This window comes from Silurus aristotelis (genome assembly GCF_946808225.1).
Source record: "Silurus aristotelis genome assembly, chromosome: 8".
NCBI classification, from domain to species: domain Eukaryota; kingdom Metazoa; phylum Chordata; class Actinopteri; order Siluriformes; family Siluridae; genus Silurus; species Silurus aristotelis.
The window spans coordinates 10,533,792-10,561,428 of NC_139581.1; the positions used below are offsets into that span (position 1 = coordinate 10,533,792).

Consider the following 27,637-nt stretch of genomic DNA (forward strand, 5'->3'; position numbering starts at 1 on the left):
ATTGTTGGGTCTGTAACTTCTCTCGATTTAGCTGCTGCTTTTCCACTCAAAGTCTCCCAGTGCTTAAGGGCACCGCCCTTGGATTTAATTTAGTTCCATATCAAGAAAGAAATGTATAGGCACTACAGCTTTTATTTTCACTTCACAGCTCTTGGATCCGTTACCCTGGTTCTTATTGAATTGTTCAGCATTGTGTCGTTTAGTTGTGCCTCATTTGCTTCTTTTAAGCAAAGACTTCATTGTGAATACAAATATTCAAATTTACCTGATCCTGTAAGTCAAATGTGCTGACCTTGCAGTTCTCAGGGGCTTATGGCCCTGATACAGACTACTTAAACTCACACTCACACACACACACACACACACACACACACACACACACACACACACACACACACACACGCGTGCACACACACACGCGCGCACACACACACACACACAAGCTGTGCTGATTAACTCTGTTCTTTAATCCTCTAACACATTACATGTAATGATGATGGACAAGAACAGACAGAGCATTGGAGGCAGATGAAGTACAAGGAGTGTGTGTGTGCTGGAGGCTACAATGAACTGCACATTCAAACAAGCAGCTGATTGATTGAGATGAGCAAAACTGAATATCATGATGTCTAACAAGTATTATTAAAAGCTTTACGCACATTGATTTTCCTAATTGTAAACGGATCTATTGTATGTAGGGGTTGTAACAGTACAAAAAATTCCCCTTTTAGTACGTACCTTTTGTTTTTCAGTTACGGTTTGGTTCAATTTCGGTATGGTTTAATTTGTTATTAATGCAGTATATTATTATTAATATTTGTGATCATTTCAACATTTGAACAGTTTACATTTTTTAAACAATAAAAAGAAAATGCCTGCTTGGTTAAATTATGTAAAATAATAATATACAAATAAAATAATAAATCAAATTAATGCAATACACTTTATATTATATTGATTCAATTGGAACAAATTAAATTAATTGAACAAAATGAAATAGATGGAAAAATTTAATTAAATATTTACAATTGTTAGACCTCTTGGGTAATACAGATGTGGATTTGTGTGTGTGTGTGTTACATGTAATATTTAATTTTCTAAAGATATGTTCTATTTAATTGTTTTTAGCATACTTTAACAAATGTCTTCAATTCTTCATTCATTCACTCCTGTGATATGTGGAATTGTCAGGATTTTCTTCTTTTTAGAGAAATTCTTGAAGGATATAAAAAGCTAAAGATTCTAATATTCTTTAGCATTTTTTATGCATGCGGCAAACAAATCCGGTACGGAGTAGCCACAGTGACACTGCACTAATAGTAGTGTCTTGTTTTTTTATTTTATTTAAATTTTTATTTACCTATTTTTTAAATATATATATTCAGAATATAATATATATTCTTTTGTGTTGTTAATAAAATGTTAACAGTAAAAAAAAGAAATGCACTTAAAGTGTGAGGCGGAGACTAAACAAACTTTTAATGTTTAATTTAATACGTACCTGAGGGATTTTAACTCTGCTGTTCCGCACGTAAAAAGGATTGCATTCGGTACAAAACTGCACCGAACTGAAAGCCCTGTACCGCAGAAATTCTGCACGAATACTTGTAGTGTAACACCTCTAGTATATAAATATAGTATTTATATGCATCCAATTTAAAAGTAATGGTACTGAAGCTGATTTGCAAAAAAACGTGATTGTATGGTGAAACGCTATCTCTTGTACACATGCTCAGTTTCACATACTTGAATACATTCCAGAGCGGCGTTAAAAATTAACCTGGTTTATTTTACCACTGCGATAAGCTTTGCAACCAGATGTGGTAAGTGTGATAGATAAGCTATTGTGTATGGACTCCAGTTTTTGCACTGTTTGGTTACTTTTACTGCTGTAGTAGAGCTCTTAACTGGGAGAGATTTGTATGTGTACACACAAATCTAACTTTTTTTACTTTTGTTTTCCTAAACTGTTATAACACAGGTGAAGACAGTTTCTGTGTTTCTGTGCAAAAAAGCTTCTTCATCCATCTTTTATGAAGATATGGTTTACATAGTGTGTAATAGAAGATCTTAAATGGACTGCTTTGGAGTAGTGACTTGAATCCTACTGAACACCTTTGGGATGAACTGGAACACGGACTGCACCTCAGGCCTCATCACCCTATAGTATCTGACTTATGCTCTTGTGGTTTAATGAGCACAAATCTCCAGAAGCTAGTGGAACATCTTTTCAGATTTTGGAGTTAGCATTATATGGGGACTAAATGTGAAATGGTCAGGTGTCCATAACATTTTATCCAAATAGGCGATATGAAACTAAGGAATGAACTTAACCTAATTAGCCACTGGTTAACCACTGACCATAACCTTGTAGAGGCCTGCAGGATTTGATTTATTCACTGAATATCTTTATTTTATTTTACTGTATTCAATTTAAATGTCTACCCATTTTATACACAAAAAAGCCCTTTTGAAATCCTGTCTGGGAAGCAGGTGAAAGCTCACCAGGCTGAGAAATTTTCCAAAAAACTGATCTAACTGGTAAACTATGTGTCTGGTTTCAATATTACTTTTCATTATTATTTGTCATATATTTTTAAACTACTTGTTTTTGTGTCATTCTTTTCACAACTTCACAGTTATTTAAAACTGTATTCCTTTCTACAAGTTGCCAAGTTAAACTAGTTGATGAAGAGGGTAGCAACTTCACTAGCTCAGTGTGTGTTTAGGCAGCTGCTGGCTGGAATGCTATGTATTGAAATTAACTGATTTTCAGTCTGCAAGCACAAACAATAATTCACTCAGTGAATCTTTTGTTAAATTGGGTAACTGCTAGCTACTAGCATTTTTTTCATTGGGATAATACATTGGGGAAATAGCACATACTGGGTGATTATTTTGTTCAGAGTTTATAAGGTGTCATTACCTCATACTTATGTTCTTTCTCAGAAAGAAAACAATGTTCGCTTTTCCCAGAAAAGCTATTAATGATTACTTGTTTTACCCTGTTGTGATGTATTCCTACAGAATATGTGGCTTTTTTCTGAAATTACCTATGAGCCATACTGATGATGAATAATATGATTGCATAATTAAAAAAACGTTTAGTGGTAGATTTTGGTTTTACGAAAAACATTGGGTAAAATGTCTGATAAAAATAAAGGGGGAAGGTGAGTTCAGGAATGTGGTTGCATACAAGCTGATGGAAATGATATCAGTACCCAGATAATGGTGGTATGTGCACTGAGTTCTGGCATGTTTAGCTTTGTATGTTCTTGTAAATATGTCTATAGGACCTCGTTGCACTGCTCTTGTGTCCTGCATCTTTCAGCCTGGCATCCTAGTTTGTGGTCATGTCATACAAGATTATCATTTTAACATTCATGATGGTATGAAATACTTGTGAAGCTTACAAAAAGGAAAAGATACCCATCATGACTCCCAAAATATTTCCTCCTATGAGAATGCTGCTATCTTGTAATTATAGGTACAATGTGTGGAATGGTAGGGCATGATCATTGGCATGATTCCATAAGCTCTATCTGTCTGCTAACAAACTGGGAGTAATTCCAAAATGACCCATCACTGACATGCAACTGTGTGGAATAATAATAGCTTTTGACAGAGTCCTCTGTGTTACAGCTTTCCTTGACTATGGTTTAGCTGATTTGGCTAAGGAAATGCTGTAATGCTCATGTGCAATTGTTGTAATATGACCAGTGTGCAAGACCTTCAATATATTCCATTGTCCATGATAATTCCTGTTTTTTTCCATTTGCACTGCTTGGAATAAAATGTTCTCATGCTTTGCAATAGGACTCACTTAACCTGTTTGTCAGTGGCACAGATGCAAACAGTATAAATATTTAGTCCAATTACAAAGACTTAACATAATCAGGCTCACATAATAAAGGTATACAGTGCACATTGGAGAGGGTGCCTGACTACAAAATTAACCTTTGGCATAGAAAATGTAGTTACATAGTTTGTGACACTTTTTGATTTCCAGATCATAGCTCTAAGGTCCCCTATTTGATTGTAACCTCAGTTTACCATCTGTCTGGTTTGTCATCATATTCCAGTGTCTGTGTGTTTTTGCTGGGGTTTCCCTTACTTCCCAAACACATGGCACTAAGAGGATTGGTGTCTAAATTGCCGCAAGGTGTGAATGAATTAGTATGTGTGGGGATGGACTGGCAATTCATCCAGTGTGTGTTTCTTTGTGGCAAAGTGTTCCTGGTATTAGCTCTGGATCCACCATGTGTATAACCAGGATTAATCGGTCACTGTAGGTAAAAGAATACTGATAATCTACAGACTACTTAAATATAAGAGAACTAATAAAGAAATAGATTTTAGTGTTTAAACCAATGTGAAGGCCTGACTTAAAAAAAGCAGCCTAGTTGTTACAGATCTGTAAAGACTAAAGATTTCTAGCCAATTAAGTAACATCTATCCACCAATATAGTTTATTATCGTTAAAGCACACAGAAAATATTGTTCTTGGTGAAATTGCTGTGTACTTGGATGTAAATTGTAAATTATTTAGCTGAAGGTAGCTACTTTATGCACTCAGCAATGGATAACTCTTGTGGGAACCCCCTGCCCTGTGCCGAACAGCATGACCTGCCCTTATAAGGCTCTGTGAGTATTCTAAGCACTGGGAGGAGGAGAGTGAGGCCGCAGAAATTCCAACTAAGCGGTCCTCTAACTTCCTGAGTTGGGATTTCTAGCTGGCATGTGACTGATATAGCCAGGCTATGCCATGCCCACAGAGACAAGCATGGCCTGAAGGGAGTGGCTGTGGGGCACAGGGCCCTTGGGATGAGTGGAATGTTTAGCGTTTCTTTACTAGTCCCATCTCGTCCAAGTTAACCGTCAAGTTTCTTGCATTCATTTAGGATGAGGCATATGGTATCATATTACTGGAAAACGGAATAGTATTGCCAAAAACTGTTTTTTATTATATTTTGGAGAATATGTAGCAGCATTACCTTTTGCAGTTTGTGTAGTTGAGTCAGTAGTAACAGTAACTGGCTATTTTTTGCTAAATTACAGATTATATCTCGGTTACTTGAGGGATACATTTGCATTCTTAATAAAGCAATCACTAAACAGTGCAAGCAAGTGCAGCTCCAGTGACCAAGAATGAACCTACAACTACTAAAAAACAATTAAAGCACTGTCTCTGCGTTCTTTGTGTTATTCTGTGCTTGGGTGATTTTCTAGATTTTAGTCTGCCCTTGCCAAAGGTGGCTGTTTTCCTATTAATATATTTCTCACTTACAAGTATGTTTAACAGGTGCATTTTTTTCAGCCTTTCAATCCTTTTTACACACCCCTCAAGAATGCCAGTTACTCTTTTGTGTATTGTGAAACCAAATAGCAACCAGAAAAATTTGCTCTGATCTGGATGCAGTAATTACTGGATAATGTGCTTTAAAAGAAGAATTCATTAAAATGGTTGCACCATTCCTAATATGATGATGTAGATGTACTCGCACTTAATCTTATCCTTACACTATTTGAACCTTGTTTAACTGTCACTCCTTGACTGTAGTTTGACTGATTGACCTTAAGCCTACCAATTTCCTGCTTCTGTCCACAGTCCACTCCTCCTCTAAAGTGACAGCTGAGAGGTGTGTTTATGTCTGCAGACTAGTGTGCCTCCTCCCACTAGATTTCAGTTCTGTTGATGATGAGCAACGCTGCATATTTTTATGGAACACTTAAAAAAAGTGCATTCTAAGCCAAAGTACTAGATAAGTGAAAAAACTATTACGGTTGGAGATTCTGTATGTGTGCTGGTAGGGAGCAACTTGTATTAAGGCTTTTCAAGCACAGGAACTAGTTCATGTAGTTGTAAGCTAAGCCCAGATTTGGACAACTTTGACAACTGGACAACTTTGAAGAGATCTATTCCTCCTTTATTCATCATACACTATATAACCGAAAGCATTACAACACCTGTCTTTTCCAGCCAGATGTTTTTTTTGTTGTTGTTGTTTTTTTTTCCCAAAAAAACTTTGAATGGGGTTGGAAGCACATGACTGTATATATGGTTTACATGCATTGGAGTGGAAGGTATTGAGTGGTCTGTAGAGTACTGACCTCAACCCTATTTAATACCCTTAGCATGAATTGGAAAGCTGACTGCAGCCCAGGCCTGTGGCTGAATAAGCAGAATCTAGTAGAAGAGTAGAGGTTATTATAACAGCAAATTGAGACTAAATGTGGAATGAGATGCTCAAAAAGCACATACTAATCTTATGGTCAGTCGTCCAGTTTGTTTAAATTGTATAGCAGTGCACATGGTGCAATTTATGCAAAGGGGTAATGTACCACCTCACCTACATGCTTACATTAGATTGTAATGAGATATAAGCCTTACGAAACCATGAAATGGCAGATATGTTGAGAAATGATGACTTAAGCTCTATCTGCTTAGTGACAACTTCCATCTGACAGCCCATAGTGTAAACCACAAAAGTGTATAATACATTCTTTTAAAGACTAAATAGTGTGAAAACACCGGGTGGAGCAATTGTCGGTTCCTCTTATCACTTTTAACTTACAGTTCTCATCTCTTTACCTCTCTTTCTCAGCTGTTAGTTTTCTATCCATTTGGCTTTTGTTCTTTCATTCTGATATACCAGATAGCAGATTGCCTATACTTCTGTTGAATTTATGACTTTTGATTTTATCTTTACAACCTTTATTTTCGCAATTGTATAAATAAGTAGGCCTGTATTTAAAGGTATAGTTGGTGATTTTTGGTCTGAAGTGCTCTTCATTGTTTTAAAACTCTCTTCATTGTTTCCTCTATGATGCATTCTCAGGTAAGAATGGCTAAATGCTAAGAGTTATATGATAAGGCAGCATGATTGACGGGTGGGTTCTGATTGGTGACAAGATTTCTGACAGCACTACTACCTCAGCTTCAGATCTACTCTGCTATAAAATTTATCTCGTTTTGGTTTGGTTTTTGGTTTCTTCTCTTTCCATTTCGCCGCCTCCTCCTCCTCCTCCCTTTCGTTCTATTTCCCAGCCCTTTTTGGTCCATGATCTCTGTGGCTTTCTCACACTTTTTCCCTGAGCTTCCACCGCCATCGCCCAGGGCCGTGACACATCAATAAACAAAGAGAGACTCTTTCAGCTGGAGTTTGCCCTGACGCCAAATTCTCAGAGATTGTTACAGAGAAAAAAGAACAGCTTGAACTGTGATAGCAACAGGACAGTCAGCTGTGTGTCACCAGGAGGGAGAAGTCGAAGATTATTATTGTTCTGCTGTCTGTCGTGGGGCTTTTGTATTTACAGTGGAGCAGGACAAAGCGGAGGTGAGCCACATGCTTCAAATTACAGCCAGTCACCCCATCGCTGTACCAACATCAGGATTGAATGCATATTGCTTCGCATCTTCCTGTAAATCTTGCTGAGTTTGAAAGAAAAATGCAAATGTAGGCAGTTTAGATTTTTTTTTTTTTTTTTTTTTTTTTTTTTTTTTTTTTTTTTTTTTTTTTTCTGGCTCCGACTCTGGTGCAGTCATCTGTGCAACAGTTTCTACAAATAGATTTGTCTTGGTGCTGCAGTATAAATAGCTCCAAGAGAAGAGGCGGTAGGGAGAAGAGAAAGAGGCGGAGACAAAGAGTGAGAGGAAAGAAGATGTGTAATCTAAAGAGAGCAAATATTTGCACCCTACACAGCAAAATCCCCAATGGAGCATTAATAGCTAGACACAAATGTACAGCGTAAGTGTTAATTCCACACTAAAGATTAAACTGTGAACTTCGGCAATGAACCATATGATTTAAGACTCTCAGTTTTATTGTGGCATACGGAAATGAATTTTTAACACAGGAGGCCAGGGCAAATGTATTATTATTTTTTTTTTTAATGTGGCACTGAAAAAATTTTTTAAATGCAGTTTGGTTGCAGATGGTAAGAGACTTGCATGTCTGTCTCTGAACTTAATTTTTTGCACTACACATAAAAATTTTTTTTTACTTCCCTATTTTATTTTGTTTGGTTAATAATATTAAAATGTGGAGAAATTATGGCCTGTTTCAAGGGCTGAGTAACTTTAGAAAAAGTCCATTTTGATTTTACTTCAGATTTTGATTATATGGGGTATACTGAAAGTCTCCAAACATAGCACATTATGTGTGCCAGCACTACATCGGTTGTGCCATCGTCAGCCATTTCTTGTTTACTTCCAGTGCTGTGTGACATGCTTGGCAAGTTTTCTTCATGACATTGTTGAAGCTTCCCAAACAGCCAATGATTTCTTTTTTTTCAAAGGAATTCGTAAGGCAAAATATCCTTTAAACTAAGCATGAAAATCATTTTGTGAGACATCTGGTGCGATATTCCCAAAATAATGTTGGTATGTGGATTATCTAAGAAAAAATGCAGCTAGCTGAGATATACTGGTATTTGGTCTAGGGGTACCTCTGCCACTCAGCCAGTGTGTTCTTGTTTTTTTGGGGTGTAACTCTGATCGGGATAAAGCATTTACAAAAGATGAATGAATTAATAAAAGTTTAATTAGGATCACTATAATGTTTAGTTTAAGATCAATGCTAATGTAAGGAACCGGACAGTCTACAACTACACTATATGAAGCAGTTTATGTAATGACAATAAAATAGATGCTTTTGTAGGAGAGGAGGAAGTGGCTGTCAGGAACACTGACTTGAAATTGTTTAGTGCCTCTTGTGGAGTAAAAAAAATAGGCTCTTTATCATCTGGGCTGCAGGCCATAAGGGCTTGAGAAGAGGAAGAGGAGAAGGAGGCAGTGAGATGCTTTTGGGGGGAATGAGCTAGTGAGATAGGAAGTGAGCTGTGAGCAGGAATGTGCGAGTTTAAATAGGGTGACGAGTGGGTAGGGGGAGTTTCAATTTGTGATTTCCCACAGATGTAGCACCATGTGACTGTTCATCAAAGAGCGTTCATTTTGCCTGTGGAAATGTGGACCGGGTTTGACTCGCTGCTGAAGATCTTCTCAGTGCCCAGAAAGTCTAGCACTGGTGATTGGCACCAAGCCATATTTAAGAGCAGGAGGAGCAGAGGTACAGAACAGAGTTTAATGTGACACTCCTTTTTTCTGTTTACTTATCCTATCTTAAGACAGACCTTGACAATAAGCTTGTTATTGCTTTGGCCTGTAACCATGTACTGTTAGGTGGCTTTGTGGTAGGTGATCAAAGTGCAGAAGCGGCTTCTGACTATAAGAGGTATGGTCAGTGGGCATGGAAAGGCATGTGCACCAATAAGAGACTGCCTCATAGATAATGTCTGTTTGCCTATGATGCATCATTGACAATGGCCATAATGGGGGAAAAAATTACAGCTATAAAGCAAATCATAAATCTGTACACAGGGTAATGCTTGAGCATGTGTTGCATTGGTGTGTGTAGATAAGTAGACTAAGGAAGGTGGCTGAGTATTGTCTCCATGCTGCAGTGAGCCCCGATTTAGTCTCCTCCCTGCACCTTCTCCGATGCTTGTGTTACGAGTGAAAGAAACAGAAACTCACACCGTCTGGAAGACATTACACAGATTCCTGCAGGCGGGCCTCTGCTTCTGCTCACAGGACACAGACAGAGAGAGAGAGAGAGAGAGAGAGAGAGAGAGAGGCAGGCAGAGGGGATTTATTACACAGAGATTAAACATTTGAGGCTCAGAAACACATTTGCTGATAATGCTGTTCTGCATCTTAACCAGAATAAAATTGATAGGAACAAGAAAAGGTTCAGTTGTGTAATTGGTTTGATTTCTTTTTATTGGAATATTTTTGTCCACTAGATGGCATTCTTTTACTTGAGAGGGCAACTGATGTGACCTTGATTATGGCTTGTGTGTGTTGTGGAAAGGGTTTTTAACACTAAAAGGTGCACATTTTATTTGCAAAACGATAGTAGCCAAAATGGTTAATGATTTAGGGGTATGGGTAAAAGTAAGGATACTATTTAGAAGAAATAAGCACCTCATAAAAATAATAAAAACCTGTGTGTGAGTCAGCATTCATTTTGGTTACTAACGTTAAGGTACGGTGTAGGTGTTTAGAGAAAATGATTAAGGCAATGTAATACACACATCAGAAGGACTTACTTGTAAACATAGCAAATCCAAACTGTGTTTATAATTAACAGGAGGATTATAGTGTGTTTAGTAAAGGTGAAGGATGTTGTTTTGTTTTTGTTTTTCCAAAACCATGCTTTAATTGAAGTCTCCACAAGGTAGGATTAGACTGATGCATAATTTGATAATGAATGATTTATGATCAGTTCTGCTGGCATTTCTCCATTTATTCATTCTCTCTCCCTCTCTCTTTCTGTGCTCACTGATTTACCATTGTTAAGCTTTGTCAATGATTTGCACTGTGCAGGAGATATTTTTCTTTATTCACATATTCTCAGTCTACATCTATCAGAGTACGTCAAATCAGGTTGTGTGTTTTATGGCTAAAGCATCAAATTAATCAGGCTTCGCTTTATTGAACTGTACCATAAAATAGATCTAGATCAGATCCTAGATAATATGTATATTGCAGAGCAAAGTTCCATCAAAATAACTGATTACAACCTACAGTACTTTATAATCAGGGATATCTAGTTTAAATAAATGAGTCAAAGCCAGCTACCTTTCAAAGATTTAAAAAAATAAGGCTTTATTGATCACATTCCAGCAGATGGAAAACACCTTTAAAATTATTTTGTGAAACAATCAACTTCAATGGTCTTGTACTACAAAGACGCAAAAGCTGAGGCTGATTTCTTTGCAGCCCAGATTGTAGATTAATGCAGCACATTCCACATGGATTCCAAGAGTCTTGTTAGGTGACACACACCCTATTTTTGCAACCGAGTATATATGCAATATTTTAGACACACAGAAATTATTTCACAAGCATTGGAGATTTACTCCTTCCATTCCTTAGGAAACATTTAGATGGTTCATGCTTTATATTTTTTGATTTCTTTTTACAGATATGTTGACAATGGATGATAAAATAAAACCTTTGTTGAAAGATGAATGAGATAATTGTGGCAAAATGTGTGTTTGGTATTATCTCCGAACGATGCTTTAATCAGCTCTAAATCTTTGATAAGCCTGCCTTCAATCTAGAAAACTTGTGCTGACAGAAGCACAGGGATATAGAAACTAAGGAAGGAGGGGGAATACTTAACATCCTCTCTGAATATATTTAATCCATTTAATGCACATAATGTGGAATACCGTTTTTTAATAGAAGCTCTAATCACAAATGTATTCCTTTTTTTTAACATTCCCACTCTTATTCCCATTCACTGTAGGCAGTCCAGGCCGAATTTGATCCCTCTGCCTTGGTGTGTTAAAATGCTGTTCTGAAGCTTTGACCTGGCTTCGAGTGCAATGAGTGTGTGTGAATGGGCAAGGTATGGGAGGGTAAGAAGGAGGGAAGAAGGGGGAGTGTGTCACTTTTCATAGGGACTTGCACCTATGTGGTTGGAGAGAAAAAGAGAAGGAGAGGGATCAGAGTAAAGAGGTGAAAAAAGGAGAAAATGAACACCAGGAAGAGTTGCTGTTATAAGGTTTTGTGTGATATCTCTGACGTGGAGATTTGTTGTGAAGAAAAGAAGCATTAATACATTGGAAAAGAAGGAAAAGATGAAGTATCAATCTATGGTAAGAACTAAACTGTGTGCAGTGAAAAACTTTGTATGTGTGTGAGCTGTGGAAAACAACATTGAAGTGACATTCCAGCGTTGACGTGAACTTTACTGAGCCATGTTATTCAAATTGTTCTGGACGCGTACATAGCGTAGTAGGTTTAGCATAATGTTCTCTCATAATGTGCCTTGTGAATGATGATTTTTGTTTTGCTGTATTGCAGAAGACTTTTCTTTGTACCACATTGTAACACAACACACTGATTTGTTCCACTGACATTGTATAATTAGAAGTAAATAATCTCTAGCCTAAAAGCTGTCATCTTTTCAACCTGTTTGGTTTATCACCCAAATACCTGTGTGTTTTTGTGTATTTACCACCACAAAGCAATATCTCTCTGGAGAATTATCTGAGAGAGCTGAATGGAGAGAGTAAAGAAGTGGAAAAAATTGACAACTGAATCTCCTGTCTGCCAGTAGATCGTTTCCACCCTGTGTTTTTTTTTTTTTTTTTCTGTGTTCTCACCTGCTGTTTTATAGCATAGCAGGTCCTGCGGACATTTACATCTTACATAGACAGTTTTACCCAAAACAACTTTCAAACGACACGCAATCAAATACAAGCATACGGCTCAGTGGATTTGAATTTTAAACTTGAATTCCTTTCCTAAAAACCTCATCTGCTCATCCATGAAAGTTGGTTTAGATGGGTCTTTAGAAAACACTGATTGGCTGTGTGGCTAGGTGTGTCCCATACCATACACTGAAACATACACAGCATACACAGTTTCAACAAGATGGTGACTCTTCTTTTCCGGCATTCATCAAGAGTTTCAGATTTAGTTTGCAAATATCATACTTTAATTAGGCAGCAATCACCGAATCACAGTGCTACAACATCGCTTAATGTACAACAAGAAGCAAAAAGCTGTTAAAATAGGGCTGGCTGATATGCTAAGCAAAACCATTTTGCTCAATATTAATGCTTTTTTTTTTATAGATCAGAGTATACCTGTATAAATTTATTTCTAAAATATAAAGGTTGTAATTGAAAGATACTATTACAGCATAACAATAATTCTACTGCTTATGTTTTGTGATGTAATTAATAATTGATTGTTTAAAATAAGAATATTTCCTGAGCATTTGTGTTTTACATCTGTTTTTAAATTAAGTGTGTATTGCTGTATGAGGTGGATGACACTCATCTTTCAGTTCTATCTGAATTAAAGACAGAGCGACATGCCTCTGTGTGCAGTTTTGACTGAAATCATCACACACCTCTCGGATTGATTCTTATCTCAGCTGTACAGCTCATGACCAAGGCATGCTGAACACTTTCCCGAAGTGTTGCATCTTTTAAAAAAAAAAAAAAAAAACTGTTGCATTTCATTTAAAAACAAACAGAAACACATTCTGCATCACATTAGCAGTGATTCTTCATCTGATTTTGGACAGGATCAGTGGAGCTGAAACTCGCCGTGAATACTAAGCATTGTCTAGGAGGTTGGCCTAAAATGCATCTGCTCATTCACCAGGATGAGTTCACTGCCAAGAGCTGTTTTTATTTTAGATTCCCTTTGTTTTTGTGTACGAGTTCATCCTTCACTCATATAACTGTTCTTTCAGATCGTTCTTATTTCCTATCGTGACATTAGTTTAAAGTGCAGCTGTATATCAATCATTGTTTCTGTAGCTTAGACAAGATTTTAAATTGTGGACACTTAAAACAGATTTGAGAATAGTAAAGTTTCTGTCAAAAGATAGTTGGAAGAAGTCTCCAACCCCAGCAGTTTTTGGCAGTGGTTTGGAGAGGACTTTCTTCCAGAAGAAAGCTTTGGGGTTTTTTTTCTAGTTCTGTATAACATAGTTTTTAAGAGAAGAAAAAAAGGTTAGGAAATGATTGTTTATAACTTTAATAACATAAAATAAAGTTTATGTTATTCCTTGAGTTTTATGTTGAACTTTCCAGTGTATTATTTTTAATATTTCAATCTAGCATAAGTTTAAAAAAATTGTTTATACTGTTTATTAATCCATATATTATATGTATGTGTGAGTGTGAGTGTTCAGGGGTGTGGTGAGGGGTCTATTGTTGTAAGTACTTTCTTTCACTTGCTGAGGAGCAGTGCATCACACCTGTCTGTCAACTTTTCCCGTTAGTCTGAGAGTCACAGCTGAGTGTGCAGTGCAGGACTATCACATGCACTCTCGTTTTCATCACGCAGCTAAGAACAAATTCTCAGTAGTGTAACACTGTGATGCTAATGAGCCACTGTGGAAATTTAGCTCCAGGCATGTTTGCAAGCCAAAGCCTTCTTTTCTACAGCAAATCTGCTGTAACCTGAAAAGCAAGCTTCCTGACGTTTCCCATGAAACATGATGAAATCATCTGTAGAATGTGAATAGCTGAAGGGTATCACCAACTTATCAGAACGTCTTTTAACTTGCTTCACTTTTTGTGATTAGCTGCATTTCAGCAATGTGCACATTCTTTTTAAGTAGAGAAGGTCACAGTGGAATGACGAGTAATCCAGATCCAGTGTACAAAAATGCGCTGCCTTTCTAAGGTTCGTTCTAAGTGAAGAGATTGACCATGCTTAGGAAAATATATCAGAAAGCGCTGATTTACTGATGTGCTGCAGATCTCTAAAAGCCTGCCAAGAATGTGACCTCTTCATACCCTTTTACTTATAGCCTTTTTTCTGACTATGGAGAAATGCATACTTTTAAAACAGTACTGTTCCAGAGTAATGTGCGTCCTGTTCTACAGGAATTAACTAAAATATTCAGATCATGATTGTATTTAATTGTTCTTTTCAATAGTACAGTTTGAAGATGGCTAACGGCTGGCAAATTTTCTGATACTATTCTGACTAAAATGCCTATGAGTAGTAATTCATTTCCATTGATTTCTTCCTTGAATTCATTCCTTGTTTTCTCCTCCAAGGTTATTGATGTCTTTGTAATGTGAGAAGAACTGGAAAGATTAATGACATTGCAGATTTCACATCATCACTCTGTATAGCAAGCGCCAGTTGTTTTTTCCACTTGCAGAGATAAAACTCCAGGAAGGTCATATAAAGGGCAATCATTGTTTAGGAAGTACTGCACTCTTGTTCCTTTAAATCCCTTCAGGGTTAGGCTTTGCATGATTGCAACATAGAGAGAATTGAGCAAAGAAAGAGAGATTTGAGAGAAAAAGTAGAGGATCATTTATTTTTTGAGCCTATCATCACTTTTATTTCCTTGTGCTTGTGATTTGGAGAAAAAAAAAAGCACAGACTAGCAAAGCAGCTTAGACAGAATGGGAAGGAGGTATAGGGTGGAAGCAGGAAAGCAAAACTCTATCCTATCTAGGAACAATACATTGACAGGGCAATTACTTAAAGAACCCAAAGAGAAGTAGACTTGAGACCTAGGAATTTCTTTCTTGTTGGGAATTTGTCCATCATGTTTTGGCTGAGTTCCATGGTTTTAATACTTTAACAAAGTGTTTACCCTTACAGCTTCCAGAAGACATTTGTCAAAAGAGATGGCATGATAACAAGCTCTAACAAGCTCTCTGAGCCATGACCAGCTCCTTAAGGACCCTAGGTCTCTGGTTCCTCAAGCACATATACATGCTTAAACACACTCCCTGCCAGGCCCCAAATGCACAAGACTCTCTGGAGTGCTGTGTGAAATTCTACCCTCCTCTACCCCAGTGAGCAACTGCAAGGATGTGGAAGGACAAACCAACAGAATAACAGGGAAGACTCTAATAATCTTTAATTAATCCTAAAATTAAACCCTCTGATGCTTTTCATGCCCTTGAACTGATTTTGATTCTTTTGTTGGCTCAAGCTTTCCGGTCACCAGCAGCTGTGGTTCAAATTTGCATTTAAAAACCAATGCAAAACAAGTTTGCATGGTCATAAGGGCACTCCTTCATGCATCTTTTAGATTCTTGTTTAAAAAAAAAGAAGAAAAGAATGAAAAGCAGTTTTAGAGTAACTATATAATTTATATATAAAATGATATACTGCTATAGAATTTTTCAGATATTAGATCATAGGAAACTTTTTTTGTCAGCCAAGGTCTTGTTCCAGTGTTAAAAAAGTATACCATATAACTGTCCCCATTATAATTACAGTTCACGTATTTTCCAAAAGAATATAATATATAAAAAAATATAATAGGTTAACATTTTTAAAACATGATTGAAAAATACGTCTTTAAATAGAATTGTGGCTAAAACAAAACCTTTCAATTATCTGAATCAGTTCAAACTTTTAGAGAAATTGGACTGTACACTGTCTCACCACATAGTGAGGAGGATTGTGATGGAGGAAACAAGTTCAAAGATGTACAATCGTACCAAAGTTATAGTTGTAGAATTGTACCAAAATTAGATTGTTGTGGATTTCAAGCTTGAATATGGACTGTTCAGCAAAATCTCCGTAAAAGCTGTATAGAAAACATTTTCTATTAGAAATGTAAAGAAACCCTTTCTATTATTATAAATATTTGCTTATTTTCATTAAGGCTGCAAGTAATTATGAAGGACATTACAAAAGTAATTAAAATAACCAGCCCTAATGTATAAACAGTAGTCCAACTGATTGTAAGGCATCTAATAGGTTTGAAAAGTCCAGGCTTGGGAGCATTAGACAGCTGCCGGATGTGAGCCGGAGCACACATGTAACCAAGGAGGCTCTGGAGCAGAGCAACATACCTGTTGCTTAGTAAATCCCCTGGGCCCATTTCACTTCTGCCACAGCGCTGGTCTTTAAAGTGCGTGCAGAAAGTTTTTACCCTGGTACAACAGGGCCAGGTGCCACTGTGGGACACACCCAGATGATTTAACTGTGGTATGGATATGAGCAAATCACTCGATAGGGCTATGTTTAGAGAATGATCTCATATCTCATTGATATAGACATGCGGACATTGTCATCCTTTACAATGCTTGGGAATGAAGGCAAATCAACTCTAGGACAGAATGCCTGACAAAGCTTGTGAAAGACAGACAGAGACAGAGGGACTTGACGCAGCACTGAACGGAGAAAGTTGTTAGTGCATATGGTGAGATGACGAATTGGCAAAGTCACTTTCCAGCAAGCATTTGTTTATTGTTTTAGCTTCTCTCTTCTGTGTTTTTCTTTCTGCTTGTGAACCCCCTGTGTTTTCTCCTTTTATTACTGTAGTAGCATCTGCTTCAATGCTTCTTAATTAATATGCTCTCTCAGGTGCTCACTCTCACTCTCTCTCTCTCTCTAAATCTCTCTCTCTCTCTCTCTCTCTCTCTCTCTCTCTCTCTCTCTCTCTCTCTCTGTCTCTCTGTCTCTCTCTCTCTCTCTCTCTCTCTCTCTCTCTCTCTCTCTCTCTCTCTCTCTCTCTCTCTCTCTCTCTCTCTCCTCTCCCTCTCTCGGTGATGGGTGCTGCTGTGTCAATAGCAAAACAACAGTGCTGGCAGCTGGTGTATTCACACAATGTGTTTGTGTGTGTTTCAGCAAATAATCGCACATTTGTTCATCGGTGTGTGTGTGTGTGTGTGTGTGTGTGTGTGTGTGTGTGTGTGTGCATATGACTCTCAATACAGCTCTCAGATTAGGGTCTCTGAAGCATCCATGACTAGAAATAAGGAGGAAAATGAAGCTTTGCTTCTTTTACCATAATACATGGCATTTTTTTGATTTTCAGGAAGGAGGTTTGTAGTTTTGACACTTAGGTGTTGCTGCATACAGTGAATATTGATCTGGGTGTATCTATTAGGAAATCATGGATTTGGGTAACATGAGGAATATGCTGCTTAAGGCCCACGGCTCTGTTTTGGAGAGCACGTTTGTGGTCGAAAATTTTGAATCTTTCATGGACGTAAGTAAAACTGTCAAGCTGTTCTATTTAAAATTGCTAGTTTTAGTGGAGTTTGGTTGTGTTATATGTAAGTTCTCAGCTCGATGATTTGATTTCTTTCTTAGGAGAAACACGAGTTGTAAATTTTTGCACAAAGTCCAGACATGTTCAAAATCATTCTACGCTGTATGTGGTTGGCTCTAGTTTCTGTAATGTTCAATTATATTATTTATATATCTTACAGTTCAAAGGCCATGAACATGACTGTACACATACTAAAATTCCTGGTGTTTGTAAATCTGACAGGTTTTTTTTTTTATTATTATTGTTGCGTCCTCTCCATCTTATCTGTATACACATGCAGAGGCTTTCGTTAGATTATCACTGTTATGAAAGGCTGGTATGGACATGTGGATATTTAGCTCCTTCATGTGTTGTGGTATTAAGATATTATCATAAATTGTGTTCATATTTAGTTAATTAGTTACTATATGTACTGAGCACTACAGTGGGTTAGAGTAATGACTTTTAGATTTGAGGGTCCCTGGTTCACTTCTGAGTTTTGTGTCTGTGCATTTCTTATCGCTTTTCTGGTTTCTTCTATTACTCAGGCTCATGACATTAGATGTTTTAGTGATTTGTGCATTAGCCCTAGGTGTACATCTGTGGTGCCTGTGTGATGCAGAGAACTTAGGTCTCATTAAGGGTCTCGTGCCAGTGTTCCAAGAATAGGCTTTGAATCCACCATTATTGTGGCAATGATTACTGAAGCAGTTGCTGAAGATGAATGAAATGCAAATCAGATTGTGAAACAATCAGTTGTGCACATAAACACTGTTATGGGTTTTTACATTTAAAAATATTTTCAGGACTGAGCTCTAGAGATAATACTGTATATGGGACTTTGTGACTTTGATTCATCTTATCTCATCTCTGTGTTTCTGTATATATTAGGCAGTCGGCAGTGACGGTGTGTGGGCAATGATGGAGAGTGCCCTGACAGCCAGGGATCGGGTGGGAGTACAGGACTTTGTCCTGCTGGAGAACCACACCAGTGAGGTGGCCTTTATTGACAACCTGCGCAAGCGCTTCAAGGAGAACCTCATCTATGTAAGAATTTCTTCTTTCTCATTGCAGTTAAAGGCCAGTGTCTTAGTAATTCTATTCTGCAAAAATGTATAATTTTTTTATCTGTTATAAACAGACGTATATCGGCTCAGTGTTGGTGTCGGTGAATCCTTATAAAGAGTTGGAGATCTACACCAAGCATCATATGGAGCGGTACAGGGGCGTTAACTTCTATGAAGTCTCCCCTCACATGTAAGTTATTATTTCATCTAGTATTCACAGTCCTTTTATAAAGTCCTCTGGACTTTTACTCAGTGGTAGTGTTATAAACTGAAAATAGACTAAATTTGGTTTTATAGGTCAAGAATTTATGCAAAATATCCCCAAAACCCAAAACCCTCAACAGCTCTTGGGTTATTTGACCAAGAAGAATGAGCAAAGGGTCAGGATTGCTGATGTGCAAATCTAATTTGGGACTTATCCTGAAAGACAGAGTTAGTGTTAACAAGTACTGACCAAGTGGAGTGAATACTTATACAATCAAAAATTGCTTTTTATATATTCAATTTGTCACAATCACAAGATAATTTGCACCCTCAAATGTTAGGTATATGGTATCAGTCAAATAGTAAAAATCCCAATTACGTTTATTTCAGTTCATTTCATATCTGTAACCTATTTTTTACATATGCGCCATATGTGTAAAAAAATTGTTTGGTATAGTGCTCATTTTCATGTAGCAAAATCACTATTTGCAAAAATGTTTAGTAGCAGAGGTTTTATGCTTATCATCATTTACATAATCTCGCTCTTACTGAAGAAATGGCCTGTCAGCAGTAATGTGTTTGCCCAGGCAGTATTGGCAGTAGCTACGTTGATTGTAATATAAGGGAAGAGTTGAGTGGGGAGGTTTTTGAGGAAGTAAGCAGTAGGAATGCAGGTATGGTGTATTAGCGAGCTTCCTGTACAGTGCTGTAATAGGACTCTCCTTACATGCTCATCACAGGGTCGTGTAAGCACTGAGAGTGTTAACTCTTGTGCTGGTGCAAGGTAGGCTGAAATAACAGACCTTTATAGGTGCCATATCTGTCTTCCTGAAATGACTGAAAACACAAATCTCTTAAAATCATTTTCCATTTGGGTTCTGAGTGCTACAAAAGAAAAATATCCCCCCTATCATTTGTGTTCAAGTTCCATAATGCCATAGCTATGTGTGGCAGGTAACCAAAGAGAGCAAAATTGAAAATACATCTTTTTATATAAGTCAGTGCCAAAAATAACCAATGAGCTAACACTTATAGAATGTGTGATGATGTGTGAGCAGGATGTGGGTGCTGCCATCTAAAAGGGGAGAGCTGGATGGAATGTTTGGAATTTAGGAAGGAAATTGGGGATAAAAATCTAGAGAATGCTAGAATCTCTGTAGTATTCACTACATTACATATAAAATTTTTACTTACAGAAAGAGGGTTTGTGTTTACATTCTATTTTATTTAAAAAAAAATTAAAAAGCCCCAGACATTTGTGGTGTTTGTGATGACTAGAAATCCACTGACAGAACAAAGAAAAGACATTGCATTCAGTTATAATCAACATTATGTTCTTATACCATGAAGCAGAGTTATATTTGCAATGATGGCCCATCCAAAGTTTTATTCTTCTTAAAACACAGAAGTTTTCCAACAGTATCAATGTTTTATTAAGGAAGAAAAAAACTGTCATGTTATTTGTAGTTATGTATAATCTTGTAGAATGTCAAAAAAAAAAAATGTAATTCCTGTTATGGCTTTTATTACATTCATAAACAGTTGTTCCCTCATAAGCATTTCTTTACTTTGAGACAATAAGTGCAACTTGTAATGTTGATGTGAAACCACAGACCAAAAACGTAATAAAACCCGAAGCGCTGACAATGGAGACTCCTTCCAAATAGACTAAATACATATCTTCTCGCAAAAAATATTCATCATATCAACAACTGCAATAAATTTTTTTATTTATGTGAAATATTAGTTATTGTTAAACAATTGACTCATCCTGCTTTTTCTCCCTGATGTAGATATGCAGTGTCTGATAATGCGTATCGTTCCATGCGGACGGAAAGACGGGATCAGTGTATTCTGATCTCAGGAGAGAGCGGTGCTGGGAAGACTGAAGCCTCTAAGAAAGTTTTGCAGTACTATGCTATCACCTGTCCGGCCAGCGATCAAGTGCAGACTGTGAAAGACCGCCTACTGCAGTCTAACCCTGTTCTGGAGGTAAAAACCCACTTTCTGCCAGGACGATTAGTTACCTTTATCTATTAAAACTTTTAAAATAATTCAAACAATAATTATTATTTTTTTATATATATGTTTAATGCTATTAAAATGGCCTCGGAACAAACTTATATCTCAAGTTATAGAAGAATGTCAGGATCCATGAACATATATAAATATGCAAATTAAAAATAAAATAAAGATGTTTAGATTTTTTTATATATATTTTATATATATATTTAACTCATTAACGCAAATTCATTTTAACGGCACTAATTTTATTAACATGCAATTAATGCATTTCTTATACTGCTCTCCTCTGTGATCATGAGCATTCCCTCGTTTTTTTGTTTGTCACTATTTCAGGCGTTTGGAAATGCTAAAACTTTGCGCAATGACAATTCAAGTCGTTTTGGAAAATACATGGACATCCAGTTTGACTTCAAGGTAATATTTTTTCTCCGAGAAAGTTTGAATACAGTGCATCAATGATCGTAATATTTACATTTCTATGCATCTGTGCTGCCTCCCATTTACCCTGCTTGGATGGGGTTGTGCACCTGTATACCCTTTGCGTGTATATGTGTGTTTGTGTTATGTACATGTGCATGTCAGCAGCCCACTGTTATTCCCATTGGCTTTCCCCGTTGGCAGGGTGCTCCAATTGGGGGTCACATCATAAACTATCTGCTGGAGAAATCTCGTGTGGTGCACCAAAGCCATGGAGAACGAAACTTCCACATCTTCTATCAGCTCATTGAGGGTGGCGAGGAGGATCTGCTCAGGAGACTCGGCTTGGAGAGGAATGCACAGCAGTACCAGTACCTTGTGAAGGTCAGGACGAATGAGAACATACATCAGCACATACTCATACACACGCACACGCACAGGAGTCTTCACTACTGCATCTCTGCACTCCCCTGGTGTTTAATAGGGGAAGTTCCCAGGCGTTTTCCCTCCCTTCCCTTCCCTTCCTCTGTTCTGCTGAGTATGTGCATGAGTTTTTCTGTCTACAGGAAGTCAGAGAGAAATATGCACACACCCACTCATTCCAGTGATGCATGCTGACTGCACTTCTCATTTACATAAAGCCTTCATAGCTAAATGCATATTCAGCCAAGTCATAGCTCACTTCTTAGCATTGTTTATATGCTTAGTTTTCTTCAAATTAACTTTAAGGCACATTTTCTTAAGTTCAGATTGATGATGCTTTACATTAATCCTACCTTAATGAGCATTACTTACTGCATTAAAACATAAACAAGCCAAAAAATGTTGCATTAATAAAAAAAAAAAAAAATATATATATATATATATATATATATATATATATATATATATATATATATATATATATATATATATATATATATATATATACACATACATACATACACCATGGCCTGTGTTCACATCCATTTATTCACTAAAGATTTAATATTTGGATATCACATTTATATTTTATTGAATGTTTATAGAACTGATGTGAATTGTGGTGTGTGTGTGTGTGTGTGTGTGTGTGTGTGTGTGTGTGTGTGTGTGTGTGTACGTACAGGGTAATTGTCCCAAAGTGAGCTCCATTAATGACCGCAATGAATGGAAGGTGGTGAGAAAAGCTCTGAGCATCATAGGGTTCAGTGATGATGAAGTGGAGGTAAGAGAGCTTAACTGTCATAGCTGTAAAATTTCATTTTATACCCACATCCTTAAAGAAATAAAATAAATAACAATAAAATAAAAAAAAGACATCGCACATTTACAGTTAAAAAAAAAAATGAGCGATTGACATGAATTTCCAAACAATCAGTTTGGAAAAGATATGATGTATAGGTAATTGTTTAGTGAGGGGACAGGGTCCATAGCAGAGCTCTTATAATAATAGAGATATTATTCCTCTTGTACCACATCAGTTTGTAACACAACATTTATTAATTAGCAATGTCATAATCTTAAACCAGTTCTGGCTACGTTTAAAGTTGTGTCCACAGGACAATGTAACATTTGCATTTACATGTATAGGATTTACATTTCTGACGTTTAACAGACGCCCTTTTTCAGAGCAACTCACCGAAGTGCTTTATAGTCTCTGTCAAACACACTATCATCTGTTTTACTAGATCATTGACTAAGAGCACTAAGACTGTCACACAGCCCTGAAACCTATAACTGTTTCCATAAAGAGATGTTAAATTAAGTAAAATAAATATTTCTTTACTGAAAGCGTTTCTCTCTTCATTTAAAATAAGTTTGTTGTCACTACTGTGAGCACCCTCCTGCAATACATCTGTACTTAGGAAGGATTAGTGTAATAACAATTCTTTTGACTTTCTCAGGAAAGACTGTAATTACTTTATGGTATTGAGCCAGAGTACATCCACTTACACACATGCATGATTTAATGGTAGATAATAGTGTTTTTAAATATAATTGCTGTGCATATAATCTTGGTGACCTCCCGTCGGTTCTCACGTTTTTCTCTGTACAGGAACTATTAAACATCATTGCCAGTGTGCTACATTTGGGGAATATTCAGTACGGGAGTGAAGATGGAGGCAATGCCTACATTACTGTTGACACCCAGATTAAATATTTATCCAGGGTAAGAATCCAGTCCCATTGAACGCATCCCTCTGTCCTGAACAATCTTTTAAATAGCATTGCCATTGTTGTTTCAGATTTAAAGTATACTCAGCATCAAATGTTTTTTTAAAACAGCAAAACTACTAATGCATTCCGAATTCATGTCATGGGCCTATACTAGGCAGTATATATGTTTGAGGTGAATAACATAAAAACAAAGCTAAATTGGGCTAAAGGTAATTAGGCTACTTAAAAATAAATTACATGATCAAATTGCCAATGCTGTTTTGAAATGCACAAAATGGCAATGGGTTTAGATTTAAAATCTCCAATTATTTTTCCCAATTCACTATCTAGTGCCTTATCACATGACAGATATGAACTATAGGTAGAGTCTCGACATGATATTATTATAGATTATTAGTAAAAATGCCAATAGTGTTTTCTCCTGAATTAAACAGCATATAAAGATATGGTGTGTAAAATAAAATGGTGTATTGCATGTCACAGCTTACACATCATTTTCTGTTCATATAATGTTGCAGTTATTAGGTGTGGACAGCTGCATTCTCAAAGAGGCTCTGACACATAAGAAGATTACTGCTAAAGAAGAGGAGGTAAAATACGCATTAGTCACTACAATTCCTTACTACTAAGGAACTTCATTTAAATGAAAATTGTAGTGATTGTGTATCACCAAGCTTAACATTGTTCTTACAGCTAATGAGTCCGTTGAATCAGGAGCAGGCTTCCTCAGCACGAGACGCTTTATCTAAAGCCATTTACGGACGCACCTTCACCTGGCTCGTGAACAAAATCAACACCTCTTTGGCTTTCAAGGTGGGCTACCTGTATACGTTTGCTTATCTGTGTAATAGTTGTTCCACAAGCAGGTGTTACTGGAACTGTAATGAATGGACATACAGTGCCACCCAGATGAGTCTGCTTCCTCTTAAATGCCACTGTAGGGAGTTTTTCCTTGCCACAGTCATCACTGGCTTGCTCGTTAGGGATAAACTTACCACTATAAGGAACAAAATTATAGACATTAAACCTATACATTATTTTATGGAACTTTATAACCAATTTATCTCTGTAAAGCTGCTTTGAGACAATGGCCATTGTTAAGTGTTCTACAAATTATTTTATCGAATTAAAGTGATAGTGTTTGGCTCCCTCTAGTGGCATTACCATCAAACTGACAAAGCTTTTTGAATAGGCTGGTTGGATGGTAGTTCAGATGTGGATAGTGTATTTTCACTGGATCAAAACAAAATGTACTGTAGCATAAAAGATAAATGTATGGAAAAAATAGATGTAACGCAGCATTTCCAGTTTTCTAAACATGAATCAATGAAGCTTCTTCAGCAGTTTATCCAAGTGTTGATTATTTCCATTTGACATTTTTATCTAATTTTCCCACTGTGATTTACTTTGATGGTTTTTTTGGGTTTTTTTGTTGTTGTTTTTTTTTTTTTAGGAGGAGTTCTTCAGCGGTAAGAATACATCTGTCATTGGCCTGTTGGACATCTACGGGTTTGAGGTCTTTCAGAACAACAGGTGTGTGCACAAGGACCAGAGGTCTCATTTGATCAGTACTTGTGTGTTAATTTTTTGTTATTTTTACTGTGGCTGCACAATAGATTATAACTCATTATTATATAATGAATTAAATGTCATTAGGAATTCTTGCACTATCAGACATACAGTTGAGTGGAGAGAAAACTTTGCTGAGCATAGCAAAACGTTTTCTCTTTACCTGGTAGAGTTTAATTTGCATGTGCTAAATAAAAATAACATTACAATGTGCTCCTGGTTCCTCCTGGGTCCTATCAAGTGCTGTATTTGCAAGATAGAACGAATGACTCACTTACTTTTAATTACAAAAGTCTAGGAGGCTGGAGATTTAAAGTAACCGAATTTTATTCCATCATAATTGTTTATATTGAATTATTTATTAGATAACAGAAAAAATGCCTTGTACACTTGCAACCATTCAAGAAACCCATGGATATTCTATGAATGTGTCCTAGCCTGCATTTGCATAATTCAACATGATGGGTTCATATATATTTTATGACACAATAACATTTGACTGTCATCTCCGTGAGGTTAATTTAGAAACTGCAGTGAGGTTTTCAACTTATAGAGAACAGAATTCGACATTGCATTAACAGTGCAGTGCACTATTCCCCCTAATAGTGTATTAGTTGTGATATCAGGTGTTCATATGCTATGTTCTGGTTGTGGCCACAATACAATACACAATGTAGGTTTCAAATTTGTTAATGTAGGTTAAAAAAAATTTCATCTACATTTATCATTACTTGGCATTCAGCTGAAGCCATCACACAATAAATCTCTCCTCTGCTTTTTTTTTTTTTGCGAAGTTTTGAGCAGTTTTGCATCAACTATTGCAATGAGAAGCTGCAGCAACTCTTTATTGAGCTGACCCTGAAATCAGAGCAAGAGGAGTATGAAGCTGAGGGAATCACGGTAGGACCTTCCTACACACACACACACACACACACACACACACACACACACACACACACTTATCTTATACCTCTACACTGTACTACTGTGTTCAAAATCATGAGAGAAGGGGTTCCTCTGAGAGCCTGTTGTATCCCCATTTTTACAGGGTACATACACACAGGGTGCATATGTTCTGTGTCATGCTAATACTCTGACAGTGTTGATCTCGCACAGCATCATAAAATCATCCCAATTAAATAAAGCTTGCTTGTGACCACTAACCCTGAGTGGGCAGCTTTTGAATTCCTGTCATTCTACAGATGTTTGCTTTCATAACTGTGAGACCAAAATGGAAACGAGTGATTAAATGTCATTTGATGCAGTCTTGTTCTGAGATGCTTTTCTTCTTTCTGTTTTCAGTGGGAGCCTGTGCAATATTTCAATAACAAGATTATTTGTGATCTTGTGGAGGAGAAGTTCAAAGGCATCATTTCAATCTTGGTGAGGGATTTTTCTGAACATTTAGGAAATAATTCGGTTACACTTTTGTAACCTTTTGCCATTTTCTCTTTCACTCTCTCTCTCTCTCTCTCTCTCTCTCTCTCTCTCTCTCTCTCTCTCTCTCTTTTTCTCTCTCTGTCTGAAAAAAGAATAAAAGGAATGTTTTTTTTTGTCAATTGTTTCAGCATATTTCTTTTTATAGCAATAATAATAATAAAATACAACCAATAAGAAGGTTGTTTGAAAACGCATCTAAAAATGCGTTCTCAAACGAGATGTGAAAGCTGTTGTGAATATAATGAGGAAGTAGATTCCACAAATAGAGCAGCGTAGCTAAAAGCTTGAAATCCCAATAATACGAAACGCATACAAGGAATAATGAGGACATCGAACCAAGAGTTCGAGAACTTTTTGTTACTTTTTTACATTTCCCACTGTATACAGGTGTACCAATTAAAGTGTTCAGTGAGTGACCTTTGTTTATGGTTGTGTCAGTTTGAATTAATACGTAGATGATTCTGTAATATTCTTTCGCCCTCTCTTTCTCCTTCCCCCTGTAGGATGAGGAATGTCTAAGGCCAGGAGATGCCAATGACTTAACTTTTCTTGTGAAGATGGAGGACACATTAGGCAGCCATGCCCACTTCTTAACGTCAGTCACTACAATGCATTTTTGTTACAATATACAAATTAGAATTCCCTGTTTTTTTCATATAATCTCTTTGTTTTTGTATTTAGGGACAGTTATCCATTTTTGACAAACATGTCAAATACTGAATGCAAATATTCTACAATATACAAAGATTTCATTTAAACAATAGAAATAATAATTGTGAATTAGAGTTGTTTTTCCTATTGGTTTATTTAATTTTCCATAAATTGGAGGAATGCCCATAAAAAAATTAGAAATCTTGTTAAAATAAATCACACATAAGATCAACAAATTAGACTAAAAACCTCCTTTATATATTTATCCTTTGCCATATTTAAGATACTTATTAAATCAAAGCTGTTCATGTACACCTTCTGCCTCTGCTCTTTTCTCAAACTCAGTCATAAGCTGGCTGATGGAAAGACCCGGAAAGTGATGGGGCGAGATGAGTTCAGGCTGCTGCATTATGCCGGAGAAGTGAACTACAATGTAAATGGTGAGGTATTGGACATTGAGACACAGTTTGCAAACTAGAGGATGCTTTAATACCAGAGTCATGAGTTCTGACTAGAACTGATACTCAGGCTCTGCTCAGCAGCATGTTTACTGAC

The 27,637-nt window shown here is 36.8% G+C and overlaps 1 protein-coding gene across 8 annotated transcripts in view; it reads left to right on the forward strand.

Moving 5' to 3' along the window:
* myo1cb (myosin Ic, paralog b) overlaps positions 1-27,637 on the forward strand; it is a 41,917-nt gene that overhangs the window by 5,946 nt on the left and 8,334 nt on the right. For 4 of the 8 annotated variants that reach the window (XM_083548309.1, XM_083548308.1, XM_083548312.1 and 1 more), the window contains 14 exons: positions 18,444-18,599; positions 18,694-18,809; positions 20,617-20,815; positions 21,182-21,262; positions 21,470-21,649; positions 22,371-22,469; positions 23,301-23,414; positions 23,941-24,012; positions 24,116-24,235; positions 24,876-24,955; positions 25,786-25,891; positions 26,294-26,374; positions 26,935-27,026; positions 27,428-27,522. In XM_083548309.1, coding sequence (XP_083404435.1) covers positions 18,444-18,599; positions 18,694-18,809; positions 20,617-20,815; positions 21,182-21,262; positions 21,470-21,649; positions 22,371-22,469; positions 23,301-23,414; positions 23,941-24,012; positions 24,116-24,235; positions 24,876-24,955; positions 25,786-25,891; positions 26,294-26,374; positions 26,935-27,026; positions 27,428-27,522 — 1,591 coding nt within the window. Of the gene's footprint in view, positions 1-6,812; positions 6,840-7,151; positions 7,338-7,887; positions 11,668-17,125; positions 17,511-18,443; positions 18,600-18,693; positions 18,810-20,616; positions 20,816-21,181; positions 21,263-21,469; positions 21,650-22,370; positions 22,470-23,300; positions 23,415-23,940; positions 24,013-24,115; positions 24,236-24,875; positions 24,956-25,785; positions 25,892-26,293; positions 26,375-26,934; positions 27,027-27,427; positions 27,523-27,637 lie in introns of those variants that run through there. The other 4 variants (XM_083548311.1, XM_083548313.1, XM_083548310.1 and 1 more) reach the window with 4 other exon arrangements.